Below are 15,499 nucleotides of genomic sequence, written 5' to 3' on the forward strand. Positions count from 1 at the left end.
GGCTCGTATCCGAGTTGGATCCGATACCCACAGGTTGCAGAGCAAATGAAGTTAACTACTTCAGATTGTGCGATGGTGCAGCTGTGGGGTAATGCAACAATAAGAAGAAAAGATACACCATCTCTTCGACAAGTTGCACAACACCCTTACAAATATAATGTTCGTTGGTGCAACTGTGGAGTAATGCAATAACAAGAGGAAAAAATACACCATCTCTTCGACAAGCTACACACTACCCTTACAAATATAATGTGCAATGGTGCAGCTGTGAAGTAATGCAACAGTAAGAGGAAAAGATACACCATATCTTCGACACGTTACACATTACACTTACAAACATAACGTGCGATGGTGCAGCTCTGGGGTAATGCAACAATAAGAGGAAAAGATGTACCATCTCTTCGACATGCTACACACTACCCTTACATAATTCGTGCAATGGTAAAGCTGTGGAGTAATGCAACAATAAGAGGAAAAAATAAACCATCTCTTCGACACGCTACACACTACCCTTACAAGTATAATGTGCGATGGTGCAACTGTGGAGGAATGCAACAACCAGAGGAAAAGATACACCATTTCTTTGACAAGCTACACACTACCCTTACAAATATAATGAGCGATGGTGCAGCTGTGGAGTAATGCAACAATAAGAGGAGATGATACACCATCTCTTCGACACACTACACACTACCCTTACAAATATAATGTGCGATGGTGCAGCTGTGGAGTAATGCAACAATAAGAGGAAAAGATACACCATTTCTTTGACGCACTATACATTACCCTTACAAATATCATGTGCGAAGGTACAGCTGTGGAGTAATGCAACAGTAAAAGGAAAAGATACACCATCTCTTCGATATGCTACACACTACCCTTACAAATATAATGTGCGATGGTGCAGCTGTGGAGTAAAGCAACAATAAAAAGAAAGGATATACAATCTCTTCAGCATGCTACATACTACCCTTACAAATATAATGTGCAATGGTGCAGCTGTGGAGTAATGCAACAATAAGTGGAAAAGATACACCATCTCTTCGACAAGCTACACACTACCCTTACAAATATAATGTGCGATGGTGCAGCTGGGGAGTAATGCAACAGTAAGAGGAAAAGATACACCATCTCTTCGGCACGCTACACACTAACTACCCTTACAAATATAATGTGCGATGGTGCAACTGTGGAGTAATGCAACAATATGAGGAAAAGATACACCATCTCTTCCACACGCTACACACTACCCTTACAAATATAATGTGCGATGGTGCAGCTGTGGAGTAATGCAACAATAAGAGGAAAAGATATACCATCCCTTCGGCACACTACATACTAACCTTACAAATACAATGTGTGATGGTGCAGGTGTGGGGTGATGTAACAATAAGAAGAAAAGATACACCATCTCTTCGACATGCTACACACTACACTTAGAAATATAATGTGCGATGGTGCAGCTGTGGAGTAATGCAACAATAAGAGGAAAAGATACACCATCTCTTCGACACGCTACACACCACCTTTACAGATATAATGTGCGATGGTGCAGCTGTGGAGTAATGCAACAATAAGAGGATAAGATACACCATCTCTTCGACAAGTTACACACTACCCTTACAAATATAATGTGCAATGGTGTTTATCAGAGCAGGCAATGTTATGTTAGTGAAAGGAGTACTGTAAATAGGGCATCCCTCTATGCCCCCCACCTATAAACATAACAGACACCTTCTGCTTTAATGACATCTATCACAGCCATCAGAGTCATGTGCAACAGTGGACAGCCTACCCTTTTAGTTACTGTGGGTTAGTGATTGCTCTAGTTCTTCCACACTGGTCACATGCACCACCAATGACCACAGCGGGCAGTTCCGCAATCTCAATGAGTGCCATATTCAGCTACACCTAAAATAGCTCCTCAAAATACTGTAGCATTTAGTAATTCAAAATAATTAATAACAAATTGAAAATTCACAGATTACTTTAAATAGGTACATTTTTTCTCCTACATTTCAAACTTTGTATACGTACTTGTTAGATGCAATATTCAGTGGACAGCTACATAGCTGGCAAACCTCTTCAGTTCTTCTGGATGGATCTTTGTAGAAGCCAGTCAAACACTCATCACAGTGTGGGCCTACGGTATTGTGCTGGCAGTCCTAGGACACATATCATAAGTTCAGTAAAAGGCACAACTGTATTTGTTAATCTTTAATGCCTCCCATTCCCTAATTTTACTCATTTTGAAAAGGATTCTACATCTCTTTCTGTTAGTTGCAAGCCCATGTTAATAAGAATGCATATAAAACTGAGCTCCACCAAATACAAAGTATAGAACACATTGAGTAAATAGCTCAAGTCCACATACATAAAAAACATGCAATACAGCCAAGTCCAAAATATCAGTTTTATAAACAAACACTGGCAGTAGAGTTTTCTATTACAAATTTCTGAGACCTTAAACAATGCTGAGAAGGACATGCACTACATCATTCTGCCTAAGGGGTAGAATCTGTTTATTGTAACTACCCAGCAAATGTAACAGCATTCATTATGCAAAACTAAACCCACAATAAAGACAGGGTGACTAGTGTGGCAATATATTGTGTGGTAAACTGCCCTTTTTAACTGAAACTCTTCAAGGCTATCATCTTAAATCAAAGTTTCCAACCAGAATGATACTTCTATAAATGTTAAACATCATTCATTTTACAAACTGACACAGATGTGTCAATGATACATGACCAACTCAAGTTTGATCTACATGTAAACAAACTGCATCAAAAAGACACACCAAAAACTTGGCTTCTTTATCGAAACAAAAAATTTCTAATTAACAAAGCAAACATAACGCTCTCTCATGCATACCTCCTACCTAGCCTCCTATACAGCTGCCAAATTCTTACCAATCTTAACTCCACACTACTAACTAAACTAGAATCTACCTATAACAAGGTTGCCAGATTCGCTGTTCACCAAACTTATAAATTGCATCATCTTTCACTAAGATACCTAAACTGGCTGGAATTACCTCACCAGCTTCTACTCTCTCAACTACTGATAATTCACTCTATATTATACCTGAAATCCTTCTGCCATAGCCTATCTTCCCTCATCTCTCAAAATTCCCCCACTAGGTCTCTACGTAGCTCTGACCTTAACCTACTACAAATATACAAACCTAAGACTAGATTTAGCTGCAACCTCAACTACAGCTACAATCCTATCATACCATGGAACAAATTACCACTAGAAATCAGGTCCCTCAAACATCCAAATCAATTCAAAACTGCCACTAGAGAGTACCTCCAAACCTACTGGTCCTGCCATTGCACTCATCCTCCCTGATTTATCCCATTAATTCATATGTAATCAACAAGACTTCAAACCTTTTAGCTCATAAACCTGTTCAAAGTATCACTTGTCTTCACCTCTTATCTCCATTTCTAAATGTCACATCTCATGAAATAACTACATACACTATGAACTCTCCTCACTGTTTACTGAAAATGCTTGTATCGGATAATTTCTCTTATGTATGCTTATTATGTTTTTTTTCATCATTATTATTTTTCTGATAAAATGTATTTCATTGTATGTATACACTGTAACCCGCTAACACCGTTAACACTAAAATTGTAAAACTGTGGAGCTTTTCTCCCCGGGCCTCCACTGAAAAAGGGCTACTTAGCTCAGTTGGACTAACCCATTCAACAAATGTAAAATAAATAAATGTCATCACCTAAATAAACAGTTAATGACTTGCAGCAAAACATTTTGGGAAGTACGTAGGTGGAGATAAATGTGCTTTTCTTATGAGTGATGCTTCTTTCTTAACTGTTTAACTAACTACCTTCTACTTGCTCGTGTCTCCCTATCAGAGATGCCCAATACATTTCCCCAATCAAACTTTGCAGAGTAACGAGTCTTAACAAAAATAGCAAAAAAAAAAAAGGTAGATATTTCACCCCTCTAGGTAATGCAATCTTACCGGTCATCAAAAACATCTGAGCAATATTCTTGACATTATTTGGACTGGAGGCAGTGAAAACCTAACCACAGAGTACTGCAGAGGAAGCTGTGCTAATAATTCACACTCTCTCACACACACTCACACACACTCGCGCGCGCGCACACACACACACACACACACACACACACACACACACACACACACACACACACACACACAAATGTTTTGTTTTTGCCAGTCCTGCTGACTTCTGAGAGCTGTTGTTAGTCCCCCAAATTTAAACATTTCTTACATAGCCACCTGTACCTGACATTACAGTCTCTTCGCAGTTTTTTTACCAAAGAAGAAAGAAGGGAGAGTGCCAGTATGGGAGGCCAGGGAGAGTGCCAGTATGGGAGGCCAGGGAGAGTGCCAGTATGGGAGGCCAGAGAGAGTGCCAGTATGGCAGGCCAGAAACGCTGCCAGTATGGGAGGTTAGGGAGAGTACCAGTAGGGGAGAGCAAGGACAGTGCCAGTTTTGGAGGCCAGGGAGAGTGCCAGTTTTGGAGGTAAAGTGGTGCCAGTATGGGCGGTAGGGGTTGCCAGTATAGGAGGCAAGGGGACGGCCAGTATGGGAGGCCAGGGAGACGGCCAGTATGGGACGCCAGGAAGGCTGCCAGTATGGGTGGCCAGGGAGGCTGCCAGTATGGGAGGCCAGGGATGCTGCCAGTATGGGAGGCTAGGGAGTGTACCAGTAGAGGAGTGCAAGGAGAGTGCCAATTTTGGAGGCTGGGGGGGAGTGCCAGTTTTGGAGGTAGAGAGGTGCCAGTATGGGTGGTAGGGGCTGCCAGAATGGGAGGCCAGGGAGACTGCCAGTATGGGAGGCCAGGGAGACTGCCAGTATGGGAGGCCAGGGAGACTGCCAGTATGGGAGGCCAGGGAGACTGCCAGTATGGGAGGCCAGGGAGACTGCCAGTATGGGAGGCCAGGGAGACTGCCAGTATGGGAGGCCAGGGAGACTGCCAGTATGGGAGGCTAGGGAGACTGCCAGTATGGGAGGCTAGGGAGACTGCCAGTATGGGAGGCTAGGGAGACTGCCAGTATGGGAGGGCAGGGAGAGTGCCAGTATGGGAGGGCAGGGAGAGTGCCAGTATGGCAGGTAGGTGCTGCCAGTATGGGTGGCCAGGGAGACTGCCAGTATGGGAGGCTAGCGAGACTGCCAGTATGGGAGGCCAGGGAGAATGCCAGTACGTGAGGCTAGGGAGAGTGCAAGTATGGGATGTGGGGAGAGTGCCAGTATGGAAGGGTAGGGAAACTGCCAGTATGGGAGGTAGTGAGAGTGTCAGTATGGGAGGTAGGGAGAGTGCCAGTATGGGAGGCCAGGGAGAGTGCCAGTATGGGATGTGGAGTGACTGCTAGTATGGGATGTGGAGTGACTGCTAGTATGGGTGGCCACAAAGAGTGCCAGTATGGGAGGCTAGGGATGCTGCCAGTATGGGAGGCCAAAGACACTGCCAGTATGGGAGGCCAGGGAGAATGCCAGTATGGGAGCCCAGGGAGAGTGCCAGTTTTGGAAGCCAGGGAGAGTGCCAGTGTGGGAGGTAGAGAAGTGCTAGTATGGGAGGCAGGGGCTGCCACTATGGGAGGTCAGGGAGACTGCCCGTATGGGAGGCCAGGGAAACTGCCCATATGGGAGGCCAGGGAGACTGCCTGTATGGGAGGCCAGGGAGACTGCCTGTATGGGAGGCCAGGGAGACTGCCTGTATGGGAGGCCAGGGAGACTGCCTGTATGGGAGGCCAGGGAGACTGCCCGTATGGGAGGCCAGGGAGAGTGCCAGTATGGGAAGTAAGAAGAGTACCAGTATGGGAAGCCACGGAGAGTGCCAGTATGGGAGGCGAGGGCAGTACCAGTATGGGAGGTAGGGTTAGTGCCAGTATGGGAGGCCAGGCAGAGTGCCAGTATGTTAGGTAGGAAGAGTGCCGGTATGGGAGGCTAGGATTTCTAGTGGTAATGAAAGTGGCAAGGGTGACAGACTTATAAAGGTGGATAAGGCAAGGGAAACACATGACATCTGCTCAGAACTAATTAAAGGACTGCTCTGGTTTTAGTTAACCTCAAGACATAACTTTTCAACAACAGTGGAAAAACAACAAAAGACCAGCAGGCCTAATTTCAATCATCAGCAAAATAGTGGAGTCCTCCCTGAGGTTAATGTTTACAAATCTCCAAGAGCAAAATGGGCTGCCCATTGAAATCCAACAGTGATTCATAGCACAGAGGTACTGTCACAGACTAAGCTGATCCAGTTTTACAACAGGGTCAACAGGGAAGCAGAAAGACAGTCTTGTGAATATCATTTACCTGGCTTTCAACAAAGCCTCTAAATCATTCCTGCACTGCAAGATCCCTGCAAAGATTATATGGAAAAGAGAACGCATCCTTTTGAATGAATCTGTGAGAGGAGAGAAGGACTCACAAATAATAAAAGGGTCACAAATAGGGTCTCATAGGGGGTGGTCTTGGATCAAACTATGTTTAATTTTTTTCATTTCTCACATCACACATGCCATGGAAAACTAAATAAGTCCACTGATGAAAGAAAGGTAAGGAGGACAGTATCTGAATAGGGGACCGGCCTGAAAAGGAGACTAAGAAGACTGTAGATATTATCTAGCAGGTGACAGCTTCATTTCAGTTACTCCAACTGCATGGTCAGGCACCTTGGGAATGATGACTCAGACAAAAAAACGAACTAAAAAAATAAATCAAAGCTGTGAGAAGGGCATTGGGATTATTAAGACAAAAAATGATATATTTTCAGTAAAAGCAAACTGAACTTATCCTAATAAATCACTCCATCATGGAAAACTATGTACCCAAACTCTGGAAAAAATACTTTATCATTCCTATGCATAAAGGTGTCCTTTTAGTACACTTATCCAACTACAGACCAATAGCAATTCTCTCACCACTATGAAAAATCCTATAAAAATGCATAAGCACCCACGTGATGAAACACGTGTTAAAATATAACCTCCCCTCCCCTATACAATATGGGGTCAGACTCAACCACAGCACCACCACAGCACAACTTAAGTTTCATAAATACAATGCAGAAGGACAACGCAGTTACGACTGCTGAATCCTACACAGATGCACTCTGTAAGCGCTTACACAAGTGCATGAATCGTGCTATCCCAAAAAGAACCAAGACGCTATCCTCCAAAAAAAGGAAGTCAATCTGGTGGTCCCCTGCCATAAATAAACTCTACAACAGAAGGAAAAAACTGTTGCAAAAGAGAGTAAAATCCCATGAGTGGAGGAGTTCCCTGGTCAGCCTCAGTAAGAAGCAGAGATCCCTTACAAGATCCTCCAATGCTAGCTACGAAAACAAAATCGCCACTGATTCCAGGGACAACCACAAAGCATTCTATAGCTATGTCAAGAATTTCAGTGGCAACACCTAGATCTGCTCTGAGTTACAGCACAACGGCACGAAAATTACAGAACCAATTGATATTGCCAACATCCTGGCAGATAGGTTCAGTGCTAACTTTACCCTCCACCCCTACCCCCTAAATGACCCATATCTACACAGGAAGAATGCAGAGTCCCTGTAATCACAACTACGCAGGTAAAAGCTACACTGTCTAAAGCCAAAAATACAGCATCTATAGGACCAGACAACATCCCAGGCTGCGTTTTACACAAACTTCAGAACGAACTGGCTCCCCACCTAAGCACTATGTTCAATCATAGTCTCACATCAGGCTTTGTGCCCACTGAATGGTGCACAGCAACAGTTATCCCACTCCACAAAGGGGGAGCCACCACTGATCCTGGGAACTATCGCCCTATTAGCCTGACGAGCCTGGTCTGTAAGGCCACAGAACATATCATCATGGAACTCATAAACAAAGACAGTGGTAACCTCCAAACTCTGGACCCCACCCAGTTCGGGTTTGTGAAAGGCAGATCATGCCTCCTGAACCTGATTGACTTCTTTAAGGCAGTCACCAAAGCCACAGACCAGGGTAAGGTGGTTCACACAGCCTATCTTGACCTCGCCAAGGCTTGACACCATTCCGCATTCTGGAAATATAGCTAAACTCACTAAACTAGGTATAAATCCCTACATCACAAGATGGGTTGCCAATTAGCTCACTGACAGAACCCACACTGTAAAAGTTGCAGACGCCAAATCTGACTTCAAACCAGTGACAAGTGGAGGACCACAGGGTTCAGTCCTGGGACCTCTCCTGTTTGGTATCTACTTTTCTGAAGTACAGGCTAACACAGAAGGCCTTTGGCTAATGAAGTTCATAGATGACTGCAAACTAGGAGCCATAGTTGAGTCCCCAAATGATGTGGAATTCCTACAGAAGGGCCTCAATGAGACAGATGCCTGGTGTCAGAGCCATGGCCTCAAGCTCAATGTCAAAAAGTGCATTGTTATCCCCTTTGGTAAAAACTCTGTACCCATGAACTTCTACATAGGCGGCAGTCTACTTAATGCCGAATGTGTGATAAGAGACCTTGGGACACAGGTGGACAGTAGTCTCTCCTTTGATAATCACATTGCCACAGTAGTCAGGAAATCCTTCTGTCTGGCACACCTCATCACAAAAGGGTTCTCATCTACGAAAAAAGAGGTCATTGCTCCCCTCTACTCGACACTCATTAGACCCAATACAACCCCCCTTTTGGAATGTACCTCACAAGACATCTGCAGCAGCTGGAAAGGCCACAGAAGTACCCCAGAAAGAGGATTACTGGCCTCAAACAGATTCTTTACACTGACAGTTTCAAAAAACTCCAGCTTTACTCCGTAGCATATCGCCTACTCCGAGGTGATCTCTGCCTAACATATAAAGCTATGTCAAACCCAGAGCTGTTGGACATGCTACATCTAAAGAAATCCCAATCCCTCTGAGCTACATGCTCTAGGGACCTAAACCTTGTCACTACAATAAACCGGACATGTTGGAGGGATATATTCCTGTCCCAGAGACTTCCCATACTCTAGAACAAGCTACCCATCTATGTCAAGCAAAGTTCCTCATTAGCACTCTTCCAGAAAAATCTTGATAAGTGGATGGGAAATAGGAAATATGCCCCGGGGATCACTTCTGTGGCTCTGCTCGACAGGGGCACAGGAAAATAACTTTCTTGGGTGGCGTAAGCCAGGGAACCTTGTTGGCTAGGCTTACTTAGGCCCTTGGGCCGATAGCCTAGTACCTACCTATGAACAATCAATCAAGGCAGAAATTCTCACAGTCTAGTATCCACTCTGTTCCTGGACACATTGTCTGTCACCAAAAACTCTTAAACACACCCTCATTATTAGGGTTTAACAATACCTCACGCTAGTGGTTCCACGGTTACTTAGAGAGGAAACAGGTTGGGAAATGGCATAATCAGCACTCATCCTTCCTTCCCATATCAGCAGGTGTCCCCCAGGCTCTATTCTAGGATCCCTTCTAGTTATTATGTTCAACAGCGACCTCCATTCAGTATCCCTCCATGCACTTACAATACAGCAATGACTCTACATTCATCTGCATAGCAAAACCCTGGAAACTTTACAAAAACGAAGAAGTCTCTACAGAGCAAAACCATTCGTCACAGAAAAAGCCAGAATAAGTATTGCTACAGCTTACTTACTCCCTATCTTCTGTATGCAGCATCCATTTATACTAACCTCACTGCCACCCTAACCTATAAATTCCAACAGTGCTATAACAAAATAGCTAAGTCTAACACCAATGTACCAAATAGAACTCACCACTGCCTGGCACTTAACTCATCTGGCTGGAACTTTCACATGCTTTGCATATCTCACAACTAGCTATAACTCACAAACAATTACACAAACCAGAATTTTGCCTAAGCCTACACAATCTCTTTCATCGCTAGTCCCAAGTAGAACCCTACACTCTTCAAACCAATCTTTGCTCACCATTACAAAATCTAAAAACACAACTGGTGACTCACTGGACTCCAACTGTGTCTCTAAACTACAGAACTCTATTCCTGCACACCTAAAGCAGACTGAGAATATGCAACCCTTTAAAAAATAGCTCAGAACCTATAGTGAGAATGGTTATTACTCAGAACTGGAAGAACAAATCTACAACCTCCTTCAAAGAATTTATAAATACTGCAACTACAGTCTGTCACCTGGAAATCATTACAATTAAGTCAACAACGACCAGGATTACCTCTTGCTACAATGCATGTAAAAAACTTAGAGATCTGCTTGACAAGCAAAAATAACTGCATTTTAGACTTAATGCACTGTATAATAACTTGAATGACTTGATGGTTAATGGGCACTCCTGTAAATAGTTGTTTTTTTTTCTTTTGTGTGTGAGGTTTAGTTGAAATGTTTTCATTTATTATGTTCACAAATCTCTGACTGTAAATATTGTTGTGATTATTTTACAAATTGAAAATCCAATAAGAACTTAAAAAAGAGCTGAAACAATACCTCATACAAGCTTGGCACTGGTCCAGTGACACTCCAGGCTAAATGAATTCCATCTCTCTCATCTACCATAATTTTCCTATTTTCCTCTCTACTTCATCACAGACAGACTTCATCTCACATTTCTTTTTTTATAGTACTATGCTGAAATAACATCACTAAAGAAAAATTCCATAATGTGTCTGTAGGACTAGATATGGGTAAACAGATGCTCTTTTCATATTGCTGACCACTAATATAGAAATAAGAACAGTCATTTACTTCACATGTCATTGTATAAAGATAGTAACTTGTACACATCACTGTATCATGTTTGTGAAAACTTACATTTTATAGATGGTATTTTATTTGTTGTATCACTGTGTCATGCTTACAAAAACTGACATTTTGTTGCATAATTTGTTCTTGCGCAACATGAAACTGTACTACTGTATTTTGTTATAAACATTTTAATGTTTTATATTCATGGAGCCTTCCCTGGGCCCCTGTTGAAACCAAAGTGTCACTTTTTACTCAAATAATAATTCTAAGCATGGGACAGTGCCAATCTGAGAGATTAGGGTGTGAACAGGAGCAGTGAAAAGACCAGATGGCAAGGAGGTGACCTGGTAGTATCCCTGCCAAGCTATGAAGTGAAGGAACTGCCAGTGGCCTTTGTTAATAGGTACGCGCATGCAGGAATCTCCCATACACAAAGCTACAATTAGTCCAAAAAGAACCAGCAAAGAAATTATGGTATGTACACGTACGCGCATGCAGGAATCTCCCATACACAAAGCTACAATTAGTCCGAAAAGAAACAGCAAAGAAATGATGGTATGTACACGTACGCGCATGCAGGAATCTCCCATACACAAAGCTACAATTAGTCCAGCAAAGAAATTATGGTATGTACGGGCGCATGCAGGAATCTCCCAGCAAAGAAATGATGGTATGTACACGTACGCGCATGCAGGAATCTCCCATACACAAAGCTACAATTAGTCCGAAAAGAAACAGCAAAGAAATGATGGTATGTACACGTACGCGCATGCAGGAATCTCCCATACACAAAGCTACAATTAGTCCAAAAAGAACCAGCAAAGAAATGATGGTATGTACACGTACACGCATGCAGGAATCTCCCATACACAAAGCTACAATTAGTCCGAAAAGAACCAGCAAAGAAATGATGGTATGTACACGTACACGCATGCAGGAATCTCCCATACACAAAGCTACAATTAGTCCAAGAAGAAACAGCAAAGAAATGATGGTATGTACAGTTAGTATTCTGAATTTCTTTATGTTCAAGAATCTGATCACTCTGGATAAACCCAGGATTGTTCCCAGGGTCCACCCTTCTTTGTTACTAACAAGAGTCTGGAACAACATTCACACTTGCAAACAAACCTCACTTTCAACACAGGAACCAACTGTGAAAATGTAGTAAATGTCAAAGAAACAGCAAAGGTTCCAAGCACGGCTTAGTTCAAAATATTTTAATGGGTACAAATAATACACAGGGTAAGTGCTTTCACGGACCAGCAGGGCTGTAGTACCTATGTGGTTAGGGTGAACTGGAGGCATGTGTAGAACTAGACAGAAAGTTCTACACTCTGTTTTGTAACCTGCTGTAATCATGCCCCTTACACAACAGTCTGAGGTCAGCGAGAAAAAGACAGCTTCCACTGAGGATGTCAGTATGTGGAGGGCTGGTGAAGGGACTGCCCAGCTAATACAGACAGCCCCCTTTCTAGATGGCTAGTCTACTTTCCCTACCTTGCTGCCTGTCCAGTGTAATGCAGGTACATATGTATGCATGTATGTATTTACTTGGGTATCCATCTGAAATGTCAGGACTTGCTAGAGTGGGTCCAGAAACACGGAGACTGAATGGCTGAAACACTGGACTTACAAATACCAAGTCTGAGATGGCCATTTCTCATATATTCCCTTTTCTCAGAGGCAAGGCAATCTCAGAGTTGGTATCCCCCCACAATGGCAGATGTAGGAGGGCTTTCTCCTTTACAAAATAAGACTTTTAAAGGAGAAGTGCAATGTTCAAGATTCGCTCTTCTGCATTTTTAGCATTTTTTTTTCGGTTCATTGATACTCAGCGTTTCAAGTGCCAGCATTTTAACAAGGGGCCATTTATTTATCTATGTTTGTTTACTCATTTGATTAAAATGCTTAAACTTCAGCATGTACAGATTTAAAGTCTAACACACAGTGAGCAGTGAGTACTAATAGCAACTAAACCAGAATTTAAAAGCTCAGTACAGATTACATAATAAAATTCCATCTAAGTAACTAAAAATGTAATAGGCTCAAATGGGGCAGATACCCCTGCCAGGCTTACAAAAGACATTCCTAAACATTAGTAACCCAAGGGACATCCTAAAAGAGGACTCCATCTAATATGCCCAACTCAGAGATGGCAGCTAGTTCCAAAGGACTCAAGCAAGATAAGAAAAAAAGAGAGAAATCCTACCAGAGGTTTCTAACCAAGTTCTCAGAACAGCCAACAGCCATGTACCAGATGACCTGAGTTGCCCTGTTGGAACACAATGTGCCAGTAAATCTTTCAGATAAGCAGAATACAGATCACATAGGGCACAGAAGGTTAGGGTAAACCTCTTAAATACACATCTGGCTGCAACCTGTAACCAGTACAAATCCTGCAGCATAGGCATGACATCACATGTTCTAAGCATCACAGTTAACCTGACAGCAAAATTTTGCATTTCCTTTAGGTGGACCAGGTCACCATCCAAACTCCCCACATGAGTAGCAAGGGTGTAGTCAAGATGGAAACAACCCTGGAGTCCCACGGGACAACGCCCTCAGCCTCCTCTTTCATCTTTAAGATTGCTTCTTTTCAAATGTCATTCTTTGCCTAAAATGCTGGACCCTCAACTGGTTACAGTAAAAGGGCCATCGACTAGTTGGCAGTTCGTGTTACATTTAAGTCTATGGGAGTGAAATATGTTTAATTAACTTAATGCTTTATTCCTTTTTCCTCCAGTGTTCTTTTATGACGAGTTCCTGTGCAAAGGAACCAAAAATAAACTCTTTGTCCAAATGTTTATCTAAAACCTTTGTTCACCTCCCCCTGCAATGGCTGAATTCTTGGCCAGACACATGCTTCCACACTACTGAGTCTGTGGATACTGTCCTCTTACTGGCATCAATAACATCATATCAACAATTAACTGCACTTACCAACCTTAAAAATCAGTAAGAATAAGCTTACACTTGTTTACCAACCTTAAAACCAGTAAGAATAAGCTTACACTTGTTTACCAACCTTAAAATCAGTAAGAATAAGCTTACACTTGTTTACCAATCTTAAAATTAGTTTGAATAAGCTTACACTTGTCTTACCAACCTTAGAATCAATTTGAATAAACTTACATGTTGTCTTACTGACCTCAGAATCCGTCTGAATAAGTTTGCACGTTGTCTTACTGACCTTAGAATCAGTTTGAATAAGCTTACACTTGTCTTACCAACCTTAAAATCATTAAGAATAAGCTTACACTTGTCATACCAACCTTAGAATCAGTCTGAATAAGCTTACACTTGTCTTACCAACCTTAGAATCAGTCTGAATAAGCTTACACCTGTCTTACCAATCTTAGAATCAGTCTGAATAAGCTTACACTTGTCTTACCTACCTTAGAATCAGTCTGAATAAGCTTACACTTGTCTTACCAACCTTAAAATCAGTAAGAATAAGCTTACACTTGTCTTATCAACCTTAAAATCAGTAAGAATAAGCTTACACTTGTCTTACCAACTTTAGAATCAGTTTGAATAAGCTTACACTTGTCTTACCAACCTTAGAATCAGTCTGAATAAGCCTACACTTGTCTTACCAACCTTAGAATCAGTCTGGATAAGCTTACACTTGTCTTACCTACCTTAGAATCAGTCTGAATAAGCTTACACTTGTCTTACCAACCTTAAAATCAGTAAGAATAAGCTTACACTTGTCTTATCAACCTTAAAATCAGTAAGAATAAGCTTACACTTGTCTTACCAACCTTAGAATCAGTTTGAATAAGCTAACACTTGTCTTACCAACCTTAGAATCAGCCTGAATAAGCTTACACTTGTCTTACCAACCTTAGAATCAGTTTGAATAAGCTTACACGCTGTCTTACTGACCTTAGAATCAGTTTGAATAAGCTTACATGATGCACTTCTTAGCATTTCATCAAGGATTTCATTACACATTGAATCTGGAAATCAGAGGTTTTAATGGCCAGGGAAGAATTATTTATTTATTTTACTTTATTTTATATTTGTTAACCAGGGGTGTCTGACTGAGCCAAAAACGCCCTTTTTCAGCAGAGGCCCGGCAAGAAAAGCTCCACATAGAAAAATTACAGATACATTTAGTTATTTAGACATGATCAATATACACACAAATTACACAAGACATATTTTTACAGTGGTATGCAGCACATCAACAGTTACAGTGGAGAGAACAAACAAAAAATATTAATTTAAAAATAAAGGTATTTAATAGATTTGTGGTGTACAGCTGAAATTTGGAACATAGGTAGAATACATACATAGTACACTGGTACAGTACATACATTGTAGATTAGCCAGTGTTTGTGAGTAAGATTAAAAACTATATCAAGTACTCTAGGTTTAGTATGTGTACCTTACCCGCTTTCACTAGCCTGGGGAGCAATCGTGGCACTGCCAACTTTGTTTGAGATGTTGCCTGATGAGGTCTTTAAAGGAGGCTTTGGACGATGTGTTTTGAATGCTAGTGGGGACAGAGTTCCATTTTTTAGCCACTGAACTATTATACAGTGCATCTCCAAAGCTACTGCAGCTGTTGGTGACTTCTAGTAGTAGCTTGATTGACGATGGAAAAGGCCTTTTGGCTAGATGATGTTGTACTAGGTGTTTGAGGGCAGGACACTTATTGGGGAGGTAACAGATCGAATGACAGAGGCAGAGCTGATTGTAGGTTACGAGGTTGGGCAGTTCAAGCCAGTGGAGCTACAGAAGGTAGGTAAGAAGAGGTACACACTTTTTCTCTCATTAGTGT

The 15,499-nt window shown here is 42.0% G+C and overlaps 1 protein-coding gene across 1 annotated transcript in view; it reads right to left on the reverse strand.

Moving 5' to 3' along the window:
* LAMA1 (laminin subunit alpha 1) overlaps positions 1-15,499 on the reverse strand; it is a 3,417,884-nt gene that overhangs the window by 3,000,194 nt on the left and 402,191 nt on the right. The window contains exon 10 of the mRNA XM_044066516.1: positions 2,038-2,165. Within this exon, the coding sequence (XP_043922451.1) occupies positions 2,038-2,165 (128 nt within the window). The remainder of the gene's footprint in view (positions 1-2,037; positions 2,166-15,499) is intronic.

This window comes from Protopterus annectens, chromosome 3.part1 (assembly GCF_019279795.1).
Source record: "Protopterus annectens isolate FY-2018-M chromosome 3.part1, PAN1.0, whole genome shotgun sequence".
Classification (NCBI taxonomy): domain Eukaryota; kingdom Metazoa; phylum Chordata; order Ceratodontiformes; family Protopteridae; genus Protopterus; species Protopterus annectens.